This window comes from Zingiber officinale, chromosome 6B (assembly GCF_018446385.1).
Source record: "Zingiber officinale cultivar Zhangliang chromosome 6B, Zo_v1.1, whole genome shotgun sequence".
Taxonomy (NCBI): domain Eukaryota; kingdom Viridiplantae; phylum Streptophyta; class Magnoliopsida; order Zingiberales; family Zingiberaceae; genus Zingiber; species Zingiber officinale.
This window is the reverse complement of record NC_055996.1, coordinates 3,823,423-3,843,022: the sequence shown is the minus strand read 5'-3', so window position 1 is coordinate 3,843,022 and position 19,600 is coordinate 3,823,423. Positions and strand designations below refer to the sequence as shown.

At 36.9% G+C, this 19,600-nt stretch overlaps 2 protein-coding genes across 3 annotated transcripts in view; one reads left to right on the top strand and one right to left on the bottom strand.

The window, feature by feature from the left end:
- The first annotated feature begins 274 nt into the window (after window positions 1-274).
- Window positions 275-3,794, top strand: LOC121991739 (EIN3-binding F-box protein 1-like). Its single transcript, XM_042545765.1, has 2 exons — window positions 275-546; window positions 1,105-3,794. The coding sequence occupies exons 1-2, from the start codon at window positions 522-524 to the stop codon at window positions 3,039-3,041; spliced, it is 1,962 nt and encodes a 653-aa protein (XP_042401699.1). The 5' UTR covers window positions 275-521; the 3' UTR covers window positions 3,042-3,794.
- Window positions 3,795-5,127: 1,333 nt separating this feature from the next.
- Window positions 5,128-19,600, bottom strand: part of LOC121991737 (phototropin-1A-like) — a 38,200-nt gene continuing 23,727 nt past the window's right edge. For both annotated transcript variants that reach the window (XM_042545763.1, XM_042545764.1), the window contains 8 exons: window positions 16,336-16,385; window positions 15,907-16,013; window positions 15,701-15,823; window positions 8,508-8,559; window positions 8,266-8,378; window positions 7,233-7,373; window positions 5,607-5,713; window positions 5,128-5,505 (listed from right to left, as the gene is read on the bottom strand). In XM_042545763.1, the coding sequence (XP_042401697.1) occupies window positions 5,615-5,713; window positions 7,233-7,373; window positions 8,266-8,378; window positions 8,508-8,559; window positions 15,701-15,823; window positions 15,907-16,013; window positions 16,336-16,385 (685 nt within the window). In that variant the 3' untranslated portion in view covers window positions 5,128-5,505; window positions 5,607-5,614. The remainder of the gene's footprint in view (window positions 5,506-5,606; window positions 5,714-7,232; window positions 7,374-8,265; window positions 8,379-8,507; window positions 8,560-15,700; window positions 15,824-15,906; window positions 16,014-16,335; window positions 16,386-19,600) is intronic.

The window sequence follows — 19,600 nt, the reverse complement described above, 5'->3', positions numbered from 1 at the left end:
AATACATCTTCTAGATAAAAAAAATTGATCCAATAAATTTTGTCTCCCAATACTAAAGGGTGTCCATGCTCGGATACGGTCCGATATTCACTCTGACCCGGCCGGGCTGTCAACTAATCATTCATACCCCTGCCCGCTGATGCGATGGGCTATAGTTTAAAAAAGCATTGACAGAAACGCGTAATTACTAATTAGAAGCCAACTTGGTCATGGCTGACCCACTCGGTCCGTCCACGTTCATCCCCCGAATCTCATTTGAGATCTTTCCCCTACTTTCTTATTGCATTTTGTGAGGTGCGCAGGACGCTCCGCTTTCCCCAAATCCGTTTCCTCTTTCCTCTCCGCTTCTTCCTCTCTCTTCTAATTTTTTTTTTGCCCTTTTGGGTTGCTCGATCTGTCAGGGTCTGTTTCTCCTCATGCTTCCCGTTCGTCGGCGGCCTTTCTCTCGGGATTTTGCTGCTGTTTCCGCTGCTGGTGCTCGGATTTGGCTCCTCGGGGTTGCTTCCTCCTAGTCCGCACTCATGGCAGCTCTTGTCAAACGAGGAGGTGATCCCTCTTCGATCCCTGTAATATTAGCTTATCTTTCCGTGTTGTTGGAGAAATTGGCCGATTTGGGGCTGGATCTGTAGGGTTTTCCGAGATCCTTGTTGAGAGATATCTTCCTGTTGTTTATTTCGATGGTTAGCCACTTTTTGTGCTATAAAATTTGCTAAAATCGAGGTGATGCTGCAGATCTGTCGATACTTTGTGCTGTTTACCTTTAAGATTTGTTTGACTTAAACTTCTCAGCTCATAGTTACCGATCTTTGATTGGTTTTGCTTCTGAGATTTTTTTTTTTTTGTTGTTGTTGTTGTTGCTATTTCGGGGGGTAGATTTTTGTGCTATGCCTTTAAGGATATTGAACATAAGTTCTTGTATTTCGCCAATACCTTCAGAAAAAAGTGAAACCTGCAATTCCGACAATAGCATCTTGTTTGTTTTTAGTGCTATGTTGAGGATGGTTGTTTGTATGGTAATCAGCTTTTCATTTTAGAGGTTTAATTACATAAATATGCTCAGCTTCTTGGGCTGACTATATCCTTTTGTCTTCGTTGTCTCTGCAGGCAGTGATGATATCTATCCTGGTGGCCCTTTCTTCTCAAATCTTGTAGATGCGGGCCTTCTTGTGTCTCTCGCTCGTACAGTTGATGTTTACTGCCCTCCTCGCAAGAGGTCCCGAGTCACTGCTCCGCTGATCCTCAGAGCTGGAGAGAAAGCTGCAGAGGGAAAACAGCAACCTCGGTCAATTGACACTCTGCCTGACGAGTGCCTCTTTGAGATCCTCAGACGGTTGCCGGGAGATAAAGAAAGAAGCAACTCTGCTTGTGTCTCTAAACGTTGGCTCATGCTACTGAGCAGCATCTGTTCTTCTCAACTTATTGGTAGGATGAAGCCTAGCCTCCAATCTGTGAACAAGCCCTTGCCAGATCTGAATGAGCATCCGTCTGTAAATGACCAGGAAATTCAGAACAATGGCTTTCTTACTAGGCGCTTGGAAGCAGAGGAAGCTACTGATATTAGACTCTCTGCTATTGCACTGGGAACCTGTAGCCGTGGGGGACTGGGCAAACTTTTCATCCAAGGAAATGACTCAACTAAGGTCTCTGATGTTGGGCTCTCTGCAATTGCTCATGCTTGCCCTTCACTTCGGGCCTTATCTATGTGGAAGGTACCATTGGTCACTGATGCTGGTCTAGAAGAGATTGCCAATGAATGCCCATTGTTGGAAAAATTAGATCTTTGTCACTGTCCTCAGATCTCAGACAAGGGCTTGATAGCTGTTGCTCTGAAGTGCCCCAACTTGATGACTCTCACTATCGAAGCCTCCTCAAACATAAGTAATAAAGCTCTTCAGTTTGTTGGTCGTTGCTGTTCAAAATTGAAATATGTTACTATTAAAGACTGCCCAGAAGTTGGCGACCAAGGAATTGCAAGCTTGGTCTCTTCTCCCTCATCTTCATTGGAAAGAATAAAACTTCAAGCTTTGAACATTTCTGACTTGGCCCTTGCAGTTATTGGCCAATATGGGAAGAATCTAATAGATCTGTCTCTGGTTAGTCTACAGAAAGTGGGGGAGAAGGGATTTTGGGTTATGGGTAATACTTGTGGGTTACAGAAGTTAAGATCCATCAGTATCACCTGTTGTAGTGGGCTTACTGATATAGGCTTGCAAGCTGTTGCAAAAGGTTCCCCGTTATTGAAGCAGCTTTTTGTTCGCAAATCCTGCTACCTATCTGATGCTGGCCTGAGAGCTTTTGCTGAAAAAGCTAGGGCACTTGAAAATTTTCACCTTGAGAACTGTAACCGTGTAACTTTTTTGGGTGTCCTCAGTGTTCTTTTCAATTGTCCAAAGTTGAACTCACTTGCCCTAATGAGATGCTTGGGCATCAGAGACTTACCTTATGCCCCTGCCCAACTGCCATCATGTATGTCACTTGAGTCCTTGATAATTCAGGATTGTCCAGATGTAACAAGTGCTAGCCTACAAATGGTGGGGAAGATCTGCCCCCAGTTGCAGAAAATAGACTTGGGTGGTCAAGCTGGAGTTACTGATGCTTTGCTTATCCCACTAATTGAGAATTCAAAAGTGGGTATTGTAGAAGTAAATTTAAGAGGTTGTGTTAATGTTTCGGATGCATTGATCACCATATTAGCAAAGGCACATGGAAGTACTCTGAAGATGCTTAATCTTGATGGTTGTACAAAGATCACCGACAGGAGCCTCATGGCCATTGCAACCTGTTGCTTTGTGCTTGATGATCTGGATTTATCAGGTTGCTCAATAGGTAACTATGGTGTGGCAGTTCTTGCATCTGCAAAGCAGCTTAGCTTGCGTGTTCTCTCTCTTGCAAGCTGCTCAATCACCACAAAATGTCTGCCATTCTTGGCAAATATGGGGCAGTCAGTAGTGGGCCTGAATCTTCAGCAGTGCCGCTTGATCACCAGTGATGCAGTTGCAGTGCTTGAGCAAAAACTATGGTGGTGCGATATCATTTCCTAGAAGTAGAGAACACTAAACAAATGGTGCAAGGGAGTTTCTTTGGAGTCTAGTCATTGGACTTCTTTCATGACCTTCAGCGCCAGAAAAGTGTGGAAAAACATAAGTATCTTTCAGTTTGTTTTTTGGTTCATGTCCTCCGGACTTGGCCTTTCACCTTTTGGTCAATTTCCATGGACCTATGGCTGAGTTCATTTTTACAGTTGTTCTTGGAAAGGAACTCTGTTTTGAGGCGGCAAGCAGTCATCCGATCCAATGGCTTGCTTTCCTCGATTTTTGGCCTGGGTTATGGAATTACCATATTCAATCCCGGTTTTGGTTGTAGTTTTCTACTTCCGAGCCTAGTTATGTCATGGTCTTAGATGTTTCAACTGTGATCCTGGTTCGTGTTACCAAGGAAGCTTGATAGTTTGCTTCTCTGGTGTTTTAGCCAAGTTATCATGTTGTTAAAGTCTGCAGGTCGAACTCGTGCTGAGTTTCAGGTGTGTTGAGTCCTTTGTTGTTTGCAGTGTGTGCTCGATGTCAGCTCTGTAATTCGGGTCTGTCCTCTGTAGTGTTGGTCCGGTTGGGTTGCTTTTGCACAGTTTGTTTGATGCCTGAGATTCAAGGTATTTGGCTATGGCTGCATGTTATTGTAGCATTGCCATGACAACCATGTTTGGTTGTTTTTTTCGCCAAATCCTATTTTTCCCAGGTTGATCATGGACTGTAACGTTCGCAATCTTCTCTATGATAAAATAAACTGATATTTTAGTATGATGTTCTTATTTTTCTGTGCTAGTATTGTTGAACTAATTATTGTTTGCCTCCGCTGTGATTGGTGCGTATCTCCTATGACACATCATCTTCATTTCGTCTTTGGTTTAGGGTTTAGAGTTATACCCTTCTGCTCTTTAATAAATTTTAATTCAGCTTTGCTTAATGTGTAGATGCTACTTGTAGGATTGAGGGGATGTTTGGTTGATGAGTTTGGGAATGAAGAAATAAAATGATAATAAAAAAATAATGTTTGGATTATGAGTTTTAGAATGATTTTTAAATTTATAAAAATCAATTAAATCTATATAATTAGGTAGATTTTATTTCCATTCTCATTCTCATTATATTTTACTATCAAACTCATATCTATAATTATTTTCATCATTTAATCAAATGCCGCCACATGAATGATTTAGCATCATTAATAATTTTGAATGTCTGTGCTTGCAAATTTTGAAAAGGTGGAATAGGGATTAGCATGATATATTGAATCCTAGATCGTATTAAAAAAGTGCAATATATTAAATATTTTGATATAAATTTCATACTAATATTGAAAATTTTAATATGATATATTACCTTATTAAAATTTTTAATATACCGCTAAAATGACTCAATATATTTTGACAGTATATACGGAATTTTTTATCATCCCTACCCACATAGTGAAGAGTTCCTTGAGCAATATTTCCCTCGGAGCAACTCCGTTTACCACCAGAACACGGATGATGCATAATCCGAAATAACTTGTTGAATAAAGTGAAAAAATAGATATTCTTTTGACTAAGAATAAGTTTTACCAGTCCGAAATAGATATTTTAAAAATAATAATCCAGTAAGAACCGATGATCTGAATGTAAATTGTATAACCAAATATAAAAATACTTATTTTACAATAATTCATAAAGAATAAATACATTATTCCCGTAAATCAGATGCACTAATATTAACTTACCAGCCAAATCCCTCTCTCTGAATGTACTTGTTGACGAAGTATTTAAGGTAAATACCTCCCTTATGTGTTAGTCACTATTCCAAAAGTTGATTTACCTCCTCCGTATTAACCTTGGGACGGATTGACAGGGATGCTGGGACGAACGTATTCGTCTTTTGACATAATTGTTGACCAAGTATTCAGAACTAAGACATTATTTATATTGAAAATTAAGATTCACGTGATAAACTAAGACTGCTTCAATCTGTTAATTGTCTGGCTATAACTATTGTAATCTCAATGACGCATTAGAATCATACTTTAATCCGTTAAGCATCAGTTGCTTAGTCTAATAATAAATGAATTAGATCAGCATCCATATAATGAGTCAGTCACTATACGAAGCCTCAAATCCTGTGAAGGCATTACCACAACAAATCTACTAATATTTTGATCTGGAAAACTCAAATTGGATACGCTTCAGCAGTTACCAATAAGAATGAAATCCACGTAATTATTTAACAAAGAACATACAAGAAACTATGACGGGAAAGTGAAACTGTTCGACCAGAAGGAACAACAACTACATAATATCTTTCCGATCTTGTAGCAGAAAATCAAACTCGGAAAAGCAAGTAGCATGGAAGTTCCATCTCAGATATGCTCGTTGAGAAGAACTACCCTAGCACAAATCATGGAGCTTTCTAGATATGTAGCAAACCAACAGAGACCAAGCCAACACTTGACGCCATCACAATGCAAGACCAAACCGTACTGTGCGGAAAAGAATTAGTGCTATGAATTCAACGGTATATTAAATACATGAATCTAGTGGCAGGCTTATATATAACATGCTTGTGAATATAAGAAAATACCTCTTCATTCAAAACACCGTTTGAAGATTATCTAGGTCTGTATATGTCATCTTAGGGTCCTCTGTCATTTTAGTATCAAATAGAGGAGTAGCCAGCTTGGGAGGGTTCTAAACAAAGGTGAATCACTCATTAAGATGAAAAATCTCCAAAACAATCAAACATGCAAGTTAACTTTTTGATTACCAAGAAAGAAAATCACATTCTACTTTTCACACAGAACTTCCAATAATAATGAGGACCAATATGGTTATTGGTTAAAAATTACTTAGTTGGAGAAAGATCCCAACATGATTTGTGGTATTCAATGTCCATGAAAAGCAATTTTGTTCATGAGCTACTATTTAATTGCTTGTATCAAATGTTTAAGTTAGATGTTTTGATTGGATAATATTTTTGTAGGCTTTGGTGTTGGTTGCAAAGTTAAAGAGTTTGTTTCATGTCCTTTATTTTATTCTGTAGCCCTTCATTGTAAATTTTATTAACTGGCACCATTTTTTCAATGCTCAATTACCGAAACACGTCTCTTAAGCTCCTTTAATTACGCTCTCTCTTATGCCCCATCAGTGTTATGAAAATGTCCAGATCAGTTAAAAGCCTAACCAGCTATTCTAACTTTTGAATGTTTTTGCAAACAAATCTAGTTCCTGTAAGGAGCAAGTCTCCACTCTTCAAACTATCGAAGATGAATCAGGGAGTGATGGGGGATACTAGGTAGTTAATAAGTTTGCCAATGGTTAAAAGAGGAGAGAATGATGGGGAGCCCATCTGATCCAAAAGACCAGCTATTTACTGCCCTATCTCATTTTGAAGACCAACCACATCAGGACCCTTGCCCATCAGAGCTGTCGTCCAACTTGTAGAAGGATGACTATGAAAAATATTGCAGATTAAGATCCTCTTTAACAAAATAATTAAAGGAAAAAATTGTCCTGAAAAAAAAGCCTGAGAGAATAGGTAAGAAAACAGCCTAGGCAACAGAATGGCTGAAAACAGCCTATTTCAGTTGGCATTTTTTTTGTGTGTAATGGCAACCAAGATTTAAAGAGAGAGTATGTAAATTGGTGATTTGATAAGTTGAAGATGGCTAATTTGCAGACCAAACTTTTAGAAAAAGAAAGTTATTGCTCCAAGTTCAAGCATATGGGAAAATGAAAGCCGAGATAGACTAGTCAACAATAGAAGCAACTGGAATTCTGGGATTTCTGTAGATAAGCTCTGAAGCAATGTCAAAGAAGTAGAAAGGTAACTAGAAACAAGTTAAGTACCTTTCCTCTGACAAATCAAGGACAGTAGTAAGAGGAAAATGTTCACATGAGAGAACTCACATTCAGGCACTTATTTGCACAGGGATGGATCATCTTGCGGACAGGAACCTTGTATAAATCTTTTAGAATTTTTTAAATAATAATGTCCAAAGACAAGATGATTTAGCAGTGCAACCTTAGCAAATTCGTTTGTTGTTGTTCCTTTATAGTTGCAACTAAGCTGGTACTGGTTTCCTATTATAAGTTAAATTAATCTTTAAATTCATACTGAACATATAACATAATCAAAGGAAGCTTAAACAAGTAAAAACACTCCGCTTGTAACAGATATCATGGCATATATTTGATCAAATAATCCTACCATGCAACGCACAAGAGCCCAATTGATGCCACTGAAAAACGGATGTTGCTTGACTTCATTAGCTCCATGGCACGAGCCTAATCTGTTTCTAGGATCCCTATGCAGCAACCGATATATCAACTGTTTTGCTGGAAGACTTACCTACTCAAAAATTAAAAAAAAACACTTAGCAACCATGTAAAGTAGAATAAATCCAACTAAATTCACAACAGAATTCTGAATAGATCTCAACAGTGCACATCCAATAAGATGCATGCAATATATAAATAATAGTAATCAATAAATGGATTGCTAAAGTTTTTCTTTGTAATACCCAATCAATCGCTGTACACCTAGCATTTAGTATCATATTCCAGGAACTAGGTCTGGACTCAATAATTGATTCCAAGATGTTGAAAAGTGAAAACAACTTCATGTTACATTAACTATCATTTCCTACGATAGGACTGAAGATTCCTATTAATTTCGCTGGCAAGAAAAGTTGCAAAAATCAAAATTTTGGAGTAAGTGTTAAACCATGAAATGATGATTGCATTGCACCTTTCACCATAATCACCTTACAGGCTAAGCTTTCAGAGTAGACAATTATTGAAATCACATCTTAACACTTGTTGAGTTTTAATCATCATTAAGCCCCTCTGAGCCTCTTGTTATGAATCCATGTATTAACAAACTTATGTATAAGTTGGTACCCTCTGTGCTTTTGAGATCAACATCACAGAGAGTCCTGTAATTTTATGATGTGCTTATATCATTCTTCTCTAATTGTTATTGATGAAGCACTTGCTCACTTAATTTTTGGAACTTTAGAACTCTACAACTTTCATTGGTGACAATAAAATGAGAATAAATGAGCTTGGCAACAGTCTAAAGAGAACAAAATCACCTAGATTCTAGAATTTCTACGAGATCATTTGTTTTAACTAGCAAATGTTCAAATTTTTCACAGAAAGTAACTAAGTATTTGTGCCACAAAAAAAACAATTTTCACAATTTTGTCATCTGATATAGATACTTCAATTGATGAACTCACTGAGATACTTCCAGGAAATCTAAGGTCCTTGTGAAGAACGTTAGCAAATGTCTTCTGCCTAGTCTTTCCTCGAAATGGTGTATAACCATATAACATCTCATAAAGAAGAATTCCTATCCAAGAAATTTTAAGGAATTAAATTAGTATGAGTAAAACTACTGCAATTGATTGCAACAACATATGCAGTTACAGAAATCATAGTAAAAGCTGGATAATGTATTGCAACAAAATGCACCACCTACCAAGTGCCCACCAATCAACTGCACTAGTGTGGCCAGCTCCAGTAATGATCTCCTGAAAAAGAAGATCATCGATATTATGAACAGTTATAGTATAGAAGTATTAACTTCACAAAAAAGCATAGCAAACTTATTAAAGCGGAGAATGACAGTCATTTAGCTTAAACATCTATCTTTTAGTTTACAGTTACATGAAATTTAGATAAATTTAATGTGGAAAGTAGTTTCTGGCTTTCTGCTCTCCAGGTGCTTGCATCTAAATGCCCTTTTCTAGTCCTATAGTCGTCTTTGTTTTCTTGTCTTAGTATAATGTTTAACAATTTGCTGAGTGCTGCTTGGTTTATGGTCAGAATTGAGCACCACCCATGTCCATGTTGGATCTAAAACTAGGTCAGTATCCATAAATAGACACAAGCCAAGGTGACTTTGGTTGCAAGTCTTACTTCAACCATAAGTCAAGGATATGAAAAATGGGTTGAATCACATGCCAGCGAAACAAACACAAGCCAAAGGTGACTTTGGTTGCAGGTGTTACTTCTTGAACCGTAAGTCAAGAAAGTAAAAATTGGGTCGAATCACATGCCAGTGAAACTGTAATTGTCCCTTGGAAATTGGAAGAAACCACATTGCATAAACTTAAACTTCATAAAAGTGCAGTCAGCAATGATGTTTAATAATACATCTATCACTTCCTAGCCAACTAGCCATCTTTATGTGCTGATAAAGCATGCATCTAAATCAGAATAAGAAGGAAGCACCAGCTATTCTTTTGATTAGATGTGCATAAGAATACTCAAATTTATATGCATGTGATGTAGTCAATAGAACTTATTTTCACATGCTATATAAACAAATGTCTTAATGCATTTTAACTAAAATGGATTTATTATCATCCACATAAGAGGGTGAGAGAGATGGTATATACAGTGGTAAAACATGAATGTTAGATATTCCTAGTCCATTGACCCAGTTTGATCTTAGAGTGTGGTTACCCAACAAAATCTCCAGGTAATGTTGTTCTAATCTTAATTTATTATGTAATTTTAATTCTAATTATTAAATTTAAATATTTTTCCTTAATCAGATATATCAAATTTAATTTTGCTCTAACACAAACTTAAACATGGTTTATGCAGACAACATCGTAGCCAGCAACTGATAAGCCGAGTGTAAACAGAATAAACTCAAAGGTTGATATGTAGAAAGAAACTCTGTAAAATAAAGGATTCTAGTATAGAAACTGAATTTATGATATGTAGGTCAAAGAAGATGAAATCTGACTAACCATACTTTATGTCAAAGTAGTTGGCAATTAGTAAAACACTTTTAATATATAAAAGAAGAGAACACTAAGACGGATGTGTAAAGCCATAAAAATGAAAAAAAAAAAAAAAAAAAAAAACTATTCTAGAGCAATCAAGTATAGCTTCAATAGATGCAAAAATAACAAAAATAAACTTTAAAAGCCTGAACATTTTCAAAGAAGGCTGATACGTTATATTATTAGACAAGTTGAGTTGACTCAAATTGAATGTGTGGAAGCCTAGCAAAACTCTATTTGACATAATTAAAATAATTGAAAACATTTGTACACTACTAGTTATAATGTTCAATGCTAGAATAGGATCCATATAATCAACATCGAATATTCAGAACTTCTGGCTGGTCGTCTAACCTAGACTTGAACATAAACTGAATTAGATATCATATTGCAGAAAATACATTGAAATCAAGAGTTACTGAACAAAATGAAATAGACTCCAGAATTTAAAATTTTAATGCCTTTTATGTTATGTTTTAAAAAAAGGGCAGTCCAGTGCACGAAGCTCCCGCTATGCGGGGTCCTGAGAAAGGATCCATTGTACGCAGCCTTACCCTGCTTTTTACATTTAGTGAATTCTTTTAAAACTTGTGAAAGTTAGAATTGATGGGATGAATGTGATTCTAGCGAGTAGTTGACTCGATCCAATTAAGAAAAATAGATATCATAGCATTTTCCTAGTACATGAAAAAGACCAGAAAGGATCATTGCTTAACAACTCAGTAAAACAAGAGAGCTCAAAATTATGATGGAATAGCTCAGTTAAGTCTTGAAACACTAATAAAGCTCACTACAGGTAGCAATTTTAATCATTATTACTAGTACATACAGCAACAAAAGTGGAGAAAGGAGAAAATTTTGTATTATGATCAATTCATTCCAAATTTTAAGACCATTTTAATTAGATCTTCCCTCTGCACTATGGGGCACAACAGAAGCGCAGTAGTTATTACAAGTGAAAACATAATAGAGACTGTTGAGCACATAGAACTAATACACAGGCAATTTATGCAGTGCAAGATGCCTTTTTGTACGTTGGGATCACCCTAAAGCAAAATAAGGCAAAAATATCCAAATTGGTGGATTTAAGGCAAATTCCTTCATTCAACCTTTAAATTTGCAAATTTTTTTCATTTTTAGTTGAATTTTATTTTTGCCAATAAATCAGCCTAGGAAAATCAAAATTTGATTCCAATTTGATCTCCTTATTTCTTACATGATATGATATTTTTATTCCTTAAAATATGTACTTTCCATTTTGGGAAATATTTTTTAGATTCACTCATTTAGCTCGTTTTATAAATATGAGTGTAGTTTTTTTATTAAGCGGATGATAGAAGATTAATAAAATTATTCTAAGTGTTCTATTTTCAAGATTTTTCTAGCTATTCTGTGTGAATCAGCAGTTAATCTTTTGTTACTACACATTTCCGCTACATCAGTTGGTATCAAAGCTGACTAAGCTTCCTATAATATGCCACCTAGACGAGATCAACGAGTGACACCACTGGAAGAAGTTTACCAACCAATAACCTAGAAGCAATGTGAGATGTTATGGCTATGGTGAATCAGGACACCGGCAACAAGATTGCAAGAAGGCTGGCAAGAGGCCTTCGTTGATGATAGGCACACATGAAGAAACTATAGGCATGAATGAGGATGTTTATGATGAGAATGGATGACGAATGGCTGCAAACCAACATCTTTCAGTCAACATGCACAGTTAATGGGAAGGTATGCAAATTCATGAATGATTCAGGAAGTTGTGAAAATATGGTGTACGAAGAATTAATACAAAAATTGGGCATCAAGACTAAAAAACACCCCAAGCCTTACAAACCCACCTGGTTGCAAAAGGGAAGTGAGGTAACACTCTAAATGAGTGATGATTTCAATTTCTATGGGATACATTAAAAAGATCAGATTTGGAGTGACATGGTACCCATGAATGCATGCCACCTATGCTATGGGAGATCATGACAATATGATAGATTGGTTCATCATAATGGTTGAAATAATACCTACAGTTTCATATTCCAATAAAAAAAAAAATTGTGTTGCTACCCTCAAAAGAGCCTATCAATTGTAAACCAGAAGCAAATCTATTATCTCTACCAATGTTCGAAGACGAGATGGAAGAATCTGGCATGGTATTTAGTCTCTTTGGCAAAGAGGTGAGTCCCTTAGTAAGCCATTGGTAGAGGAATTTTCTAATGCTTTTCTTGCCAACTTGCCGAAGCAGTTACCACCGTTGCAGAATATTCATCATTAGATTGATGTACTTCCACTGCCCAACAAAATTCGTATTCATATGAAGGTCGAGGATTTCATCACTAAATGCAATTGGGCATTCAAGGGCGAATTCTTTCTACCCTAGGAGAATGATGCGGTGTAAGACACCTTTTTGCACGTCGGGATCACCCCAAGGCCAAATAAGGCAAAAATATCCAAATTGGTGGATTTGAACAAATTCCTTCATTCAACCTTTAAATTTGCATTTTTTTTTTGTTTTTAGTTGAATTTTGTTTTGCTAATAAATCAGTCTAGGAAAATTGAAATTTGATTCCAATTTGATTTCCTTATTTCTTAGGCATGCTGTGATATTTTATTCCTTAAATATGTACTTTCCATTTTGGAAAATATTTTCTGGATTCGCTTATTGTAGCTCGTCCTATAAATATGAGTGTAGTTTTTGGTTAATGGGATGATTGAAGATTGATTAACTTATTTTGAGTGTTCTATTTTCAAGATTTTCATGCTTATTCTGTGTGAATCAACATGTCAATCCTATTTTAATATTTTTCTTGAGATTTTCCTAGCTATTGTGTGTGAATCGACAGTTAATCTTTTGTTACTACATGCTGCTGCTACATCAGCCATAAAGAAAGTGGAGAAGAACTCTATTTCTTCTTAGCGTGAGACACATCTATTACATGTATATCTAAGATGAAACATAAATCCTCAACGTAAGACTAAACCCACTACAGATAACCTAATATCTATACCTATTAACACACACCCCTAAAGTTGGAGCATAAATCTTGTGTCCAACTTATCATAAACTAGAAAAGTCCTCACAATAGAATGTAAACTAACTAAAGTTATGACCACAGAGAAAATGCTGACACAATTCTCATACACAGGTAAAATAAAGTTTGGTGAAGAGTAGATGCAGCATACAGACATCAATTCCTTGACCTCATATCAACACGTCGATAAGGAGAGAAGGAAGCATGACCACATGAAACAAGTCTCTCAAGTGAGCTTCTCATTGTGGCAGCGCATATACTAGCAAACAACTGAGTAAAGCAAAAGGAAGAAGAAAAGCATTTGATGAGGCTCAGGAAGCAACTGAGAGAATGAACTAAATACTAAGAGAAGGGTCTCTAGAGCGAGCTTCTCCCCATGACAGAAAATATAGTAGAGCATGAAACAAATGGATGAAGAAGAGAAGGAAAACACTCGACAATCCTAGAGTCTACTAGAAAGATAGCATCTTGTAGGCAAAGACACAGGAAGGAATTGAGCAAATCTAGAAGAATGTAGAAGCTAAAACAATGCAACAAGAAAGTAAAGTTAAACCCTAGGAAGAAATGAGATTTGTAAAAGAAATCAAGAAAGGGTTGTTGATGCCGACTGGGTTGCTGGAGAAAGCATTATCAAGAAGCGCCAAAGAAAAGCATGTTTATGAGAAAGACCAAGAGGGGAGAGAAGCTGGGATGAAGACACAAGCAGTTGCTGCTGGAAAAGGAAGCAAAAAAGAAAAGCAAGTTTGGTGATTGTAAAAGAGCAGGGAACATGAGGGCTTAGGTTGTGATGAAGACTGAAAATGCAACAAGAAGAAAAGAGGCATTGATTGAGTAGATCTGTCAATGGTCGAGCATTGCTACAAGACCTTAAGACCAAGGAGAAGCAAGTGATCATGACCTAGACAAGGAGGAGAAGTGGTCATTGACATGGCTTAGTTGGCAAACACATGACAAGAGGCGACCAAGGAGGGGATGATGGAGGGAAGAAGCTAGGGGATGGAACCTCATGGGCACGTAAACTACATGCGATTGATAGGCATCCAATATCATCTGGATGCCATCGGACTCCAACTTCATGAAGGGCCAAGTGTACTAGTGTTGGTTCGAGCCACGACATCTTCAAGCTGTTTGGGCTGCTGTCAACAAAAGTAGATTAGATGAGAGGAGGCCATTAGCATTGGCAGCCTCCACTTTAGGGGGATTTCTTTTGGAAAACCTACCCCACTGTGTAGAAAACAGGAAAGAACTCTTGTATATTGCTGCTATTCTAAGGGACAACTATCACATGCATATATAGGACTCAACATAAACAACACTCATAACCTAATAAGTCACAGGACCTCTAACATAGATGCCCATATTGGCTTTTGCAAGGTAGTGGCTGTTAGTGCAATCGACCTCCAAGATTTTGATGTTTGTTTGACAATACGTTTAATAAGATCTGGTCAAGGTTGACCAAGTTAATTAGAAATCCTGATAGGTCAAGGTTATCTTGACCTAGGCAAAGGTAGAAGTCCTGACATGTAAGGTTGGCCTAGGCAAGAGAGAAGTCCTGACATGTCAAAGTTGACCTAAGCAAATGAGAAGTCTTGAAGGAGTGAACTCCAAACAAGTGTGATCGAAAGAAAGTTTCTGGTCGACCGCGCGCGGTCGACAGACCAACTATTTGGTTGACCGAAGAATACTATTTCTAATACTATTTTGCATTGCTATTGTGCTAAGTTAGTATTACAGGAAAGTCTTAATCGATCAGACACTGAGTAGAAGATGTTCAAAAAAGTCAGACCAAATGTTTGACAAATCAGTAAGATAAGTCTTGAAGAGGCCTTTCGGCAATAAGGATGTGTCCCAGTTGGGACAATCTTTGGCATTGATCCGACTAAAGAAACCAACAAAGATTTTTAACTCGAGATCAGATAGTCCTAACTATCAAGATCGATTCATGCATACTTATATATGTCTAACTTTGTTTTACAGATCTATTATTGTTATTCTTGTTGTGTTAACTTTGTTTTGCAGAAAAATAAAGTTTGGGTTGACCGAAGGGTTCGATCAATAGAATAGGGAGATTCGGTCAACCAATCCCAAGAAGAAAAGCACAATTGGATTACAAATAAGTCCAAAAATGGAAACAAAGATCTCTAATCAAGAGGATTCAGTCAACCGAACAAGTATGGAAAGCAGTGAAAATCGGATATGATTGGATCAACCAGGGAAGGAAATTTTGCGGTCCAATAGTTTGGTCAGTTGACCGAAAAAGAGCATTCGTGGGATTGATCCGATTTAAGTAAGCAAGGAAAGAAGACGGACCAGTCGCTTGCAGTTGACCGGAAGGATTTAGATTGGTTTTACCGAAGGAAGCCTATAAAACAAGCCTCAGGATCCGATGCTCAGTATCCAATTCGCTCAACGATCTCTCCTTCTCTTCTATTATGTTCGTGCAAGTATTGCTACTACTATGCAAAGAGGCTCTCCGACAACCTATAACGAAGCTCTATCTTTAAGTTGTCGGTATACTTTACTTGTATTTACATTAAAAGGGATAGTAGCTTGTTACTATCTTCTTTATCTTTTGTACACTTTCCTCCTTCTCTAAAAGCTTTTCGAAGAGGAGAATATTTGTGAATTGCTCATTCGAAAACGGTCCAAGGGATCGTGGGCCTTGGAGTAGCTATGAATTAAGTAACCACCCGAGTCTTTATCTTGCTTTTAGTTTTCCGCTACGCATCTCTGTCTTTGTTTTAGAAAATAAAACAAAAATTTTTATTGCACAATCCGGTCCAACGGTAGCATGGCTAGAAGTATTTGTATCAAGGAGGATCTTGACTCATTCAAAAAATACATACCGGTGCAATGTATTCTTCAGTTCCAACAAATGAATTTGATGCACGCACTGGCTCAGCTACAAATATTGGAGGAGCCTTTCCATTTCTCTGTTTCTTCTTACCCTCATCATTTGGGAGGAAAAGCTGAGATGGATGCCCAAAAAAAAATGGTAAATAAAGACAACATTTCCAGTTTCATATATAATGGTGTCAAATAATCAACCCACCTGAGGCTTGCAAGGTGTCAAACATGATAAATCAAAGTCTGTCAAAGAAACATGGCCATCTCGCTGAAGCAAGATATTCTCTGGTTTCAGGTCCCGGTATATGATACCTGTAGCAAATAAGTAGACATTAAACATCAAAAAGACATGGATACACAACATACAAATTCAATAGAAAAATCTTTGCCAGTTCATTAAGTTAAGCTAAAGGTGTTATTTTTCATTACCACGAGTGAGTCGAAGAAAAATAAATATACAACTAGTCAAGGTTTGAAATAGATTCTGAACCGGAGTTTTAGTCTCCAGTCGGAACCATATAGTGTCAGTGCTGTGCCGTGCATGCTGATTCAGTCACTTACTTGAGAAAGGAGACATTTTTCAGAACAAGAATAGCAATTAATAGCTCAGAGTTACAAAGAGCTATCTGCATACCTTGACAGTGAAGGTATTCAAGTGCTACAACTACTTCTGCAGCATAGAACCTGTACAAATAGGATGCCCTTAGCAGCATTCAAGGAGAGTAATTACTCTTTAGAAACAGAAAATGAATACCTTAAAATAAATTAAAAAATGTGTGTTTTGCTTGAAATACTTCAACACGCATTTCAAGAATGAGAAGAACAATTGCAGACTTCTTCCAATGAATGACAATGAAGAAATTCAAGTGGGCTATACTATGTTGAATAAAGAATAGTGCAAAATTGGTAAAATTGTTTTCTTAGTACTCTCTTCACATCAAGTGCTTGGTGATGTCAGTGGAACATCTCTCAGTTAAAGTTTAATATCTTCCTCAAATGCTCACGTCATCACAAATAATCACTCCTAACCAGTTAAATGTAAGACCCAACCAATGACAACTCAGCCACCATTGCCCATTGGCAAGCCATTTGTATTGGAATACCTATACTAAAATCTCCCTCAAGTAAAGCTTAATGTCTTCATCAAATGCACAAGTCCAACCACAGCATATTATCATTTCTAACTAGCAATATCTAAGGACAAACTAATGGCAACTCAACCACCAAAGTCATAGAAAAACCTCACCATGCCTATAATTAGGCTCATTGGTCTAATTATGACCATGGTTTTTAAAAACCATTTGTGATGGTTGGCATAGGTGAACCATCTCATTTTTCTCACTAACCAACACAATGGATACTTCAAAACCTATTGTGCAACACAGGAGGTGGGACACAAGCACCAACCGGTAGCTTCTTCTCCAACTTTCCTCTCTTTTTCCCACCAATAGCATCCTACTGTTGAGGATCAGCATAGGCACCAGCAGCAGCATGACCGACATATCTAGTTTTTCAGTCAGGAACCAATTTCCAAGCTCAAAACAAGATTTTAAACCTTCACTATAACAATCCAAACAAATGAGAGTTCAAATCTATTAACTTATCAAGATCAATCATTGGCCCAAAATGTTGAAACCCAAGTTAATGGTAATTCACTTGCCTAAGTCTATAACCTCTCCTTGAGCCCAGAACCTCTATGTGGAACTAAATCGAGGGTGGACTAGATATGGCATGCATGTGTATATACGAATATCATGAAAACAATTATATGAGAAATAGATTAAACTGTTGGTGAGTTCCTACTACTATCATGAATGTTGAGCTTAACTAATCAAAATGCTCACGTGAGCAGTGAGACTGCAGCAGTACAGATCTTAAAGGCCACTCTAGTTTTGAATTTTATCCAGATGAATTAAGATTCAAGATTCAAGATTCAAGATCCAAGATTCCTATTATGCTAATGTGAATTATCCCTATCTCTAGTAGGTCATACAACAAATTCATTTATTATTCGACTCGGTTCCAAGGTCATGAATGTTAAAACTTCCAAATGACCCTAATTCTTTGGTCTTATTACATCTCAATTAATTAATTTGAACACTTGAAAAACATCTACGCAAGTTTGAGACCAACACCTCTAACACTAAAGAAAATTGACCCAGTCAATAAAAAGGTCAATCTTTTAATTCTACTAAATTTACGCAAATAATGCCCACTATCATGATGAACATCCACACATGGGCATTCCATCATTATAAGTCAGCTATACCAATGATTATGACAATTGATTCAAGTTGGTGGTGAGAAAATGATTTTTTTGATAACATTTGAATATCATATCTTCTATATGCTTAACTAAGAAATATTTCTGTATGTTGACCTAAGAGGTCAAACAATTCAAAGAAACCCACCCGGGTTTACAAGAATACTATCCTTTCAATGATTGGCCTTGTCTTTAGCAGTGCGTCATAAATGGAATCTTTAAGCCCCATTTATGTTATGCTTTTGTAACTACGATAGATTTTTATCTTGCACAAATGGTTGTACCTTCTTCTCTCTGTGATATATCTAATGTCCACTTTATAATCATGCACTTCACATAAGCAAATATGAAGAAATATCGAACAATTGTTGCAACCACAATTTTGAAAGACGACAAGGCAATATTTTCCCCTATTGCAAAATAGGGTAATGTTTTGATCAAATCGTGTTCTATAATAATGTGCAAAACATGTTACAGTTATTTGTGATTCGCTATTATAAATTTTTTTTCCCCACCTAGTGGGAAAAGGCTTGGTTGTTGTTGTGTATTATAAATTTTTTCTTTGAGATCCTGACTCTAGTAGTTCACTCCTTAATAGATTTTCTTATTTTAAACAAAGATGAAATATCTAAAATTGGATAGAAAAACATATATGATTATTTATAAGTGATTGAAAATTGAATCCTTTTACTATATGCTCAAGTGGAACCATGAAGCTGAAATGAGAATTGTAACTCATTTGAATTATTAGATTCTTAATTAAGGTTACAATTCATGAATATATAGAGTTGCTTGCTAATTGATTTTCCCGACATGCTGAAAATCAAATACATGCTGAAAACCAAATTTTCATTTCATGTTTTACTTATTGTTCATCTAGTTTATCATTTTTTTAATTGTAGATCTTAATGTATTTTATTCTTTTGTCAAAGGAAAATTCTGATTAGCATATACTTTCTTGTATATTTGTTCTGTTAATTAAGAAATGTATAAAATGTGTACCGCAGTGGTATGATATTTGCTTATGTTGTGTTATTTATCATCTTCATGATTGTGGATTTTTCTATCAACACATGATCAAGTGAAGTACCTCCTGGTAAATGGAAAAATACCCCAGGTCATGACAAATCATGGTGCTTGTAAACGAACTTTTTAAAGTTGAAGATATGGCGACCATGATACTTGTGAATTCTTAAGTGCAACATAGTAAAGGTGTGATCCTTGTAGATGAAGCCTTCTAAAGTTGAATAAAATATGAGAAATAAGTTGAGAAAAATGTTTACCGCTGCTCTTGGAGTCAACATTTGGTGGCTACTAGTGACACATAACTATATCACTTCTTTAAAAATGAAAATGAGGCATGGTTTAAAGTGTTGTGCCGAAACGGTCGAAACGGGCGGAACGTCTCGTTCCGCTCGGCGACCGGTACCGGCATGACCCCGGCACCAAACCCACGACAGGTGCGATGTGTTGCGCAACCCGGTGGTCACAGCAGAGGGCTCGACCCTGCAACAGTAGCGGAGAGGTTGCATAACCCTTCCGTTGTCGTCGTGGAGGCATCGTGCGACCATGCGGTCACTGCAGAGGGGTCGCACGACCAACGTGGTCGCGCCGAAGGAGTCATGCAATCCCGGCG

Excerpts from the sequence above, each read along its gene's own strand:
- LOC121991739 (XM_042545765.1), top strand. The coding sequence starts at position 522 with ATGGCAGCTCTTGTCAAACGAGGAG. Across the intron at positions 547-1,104 it reads AGCTCTTGTCAAACGAGGAG|GCAGTGATGATATCTATCCT; the intron begins GTGATCCCTCTT and ends TTGTCTCTGCAG.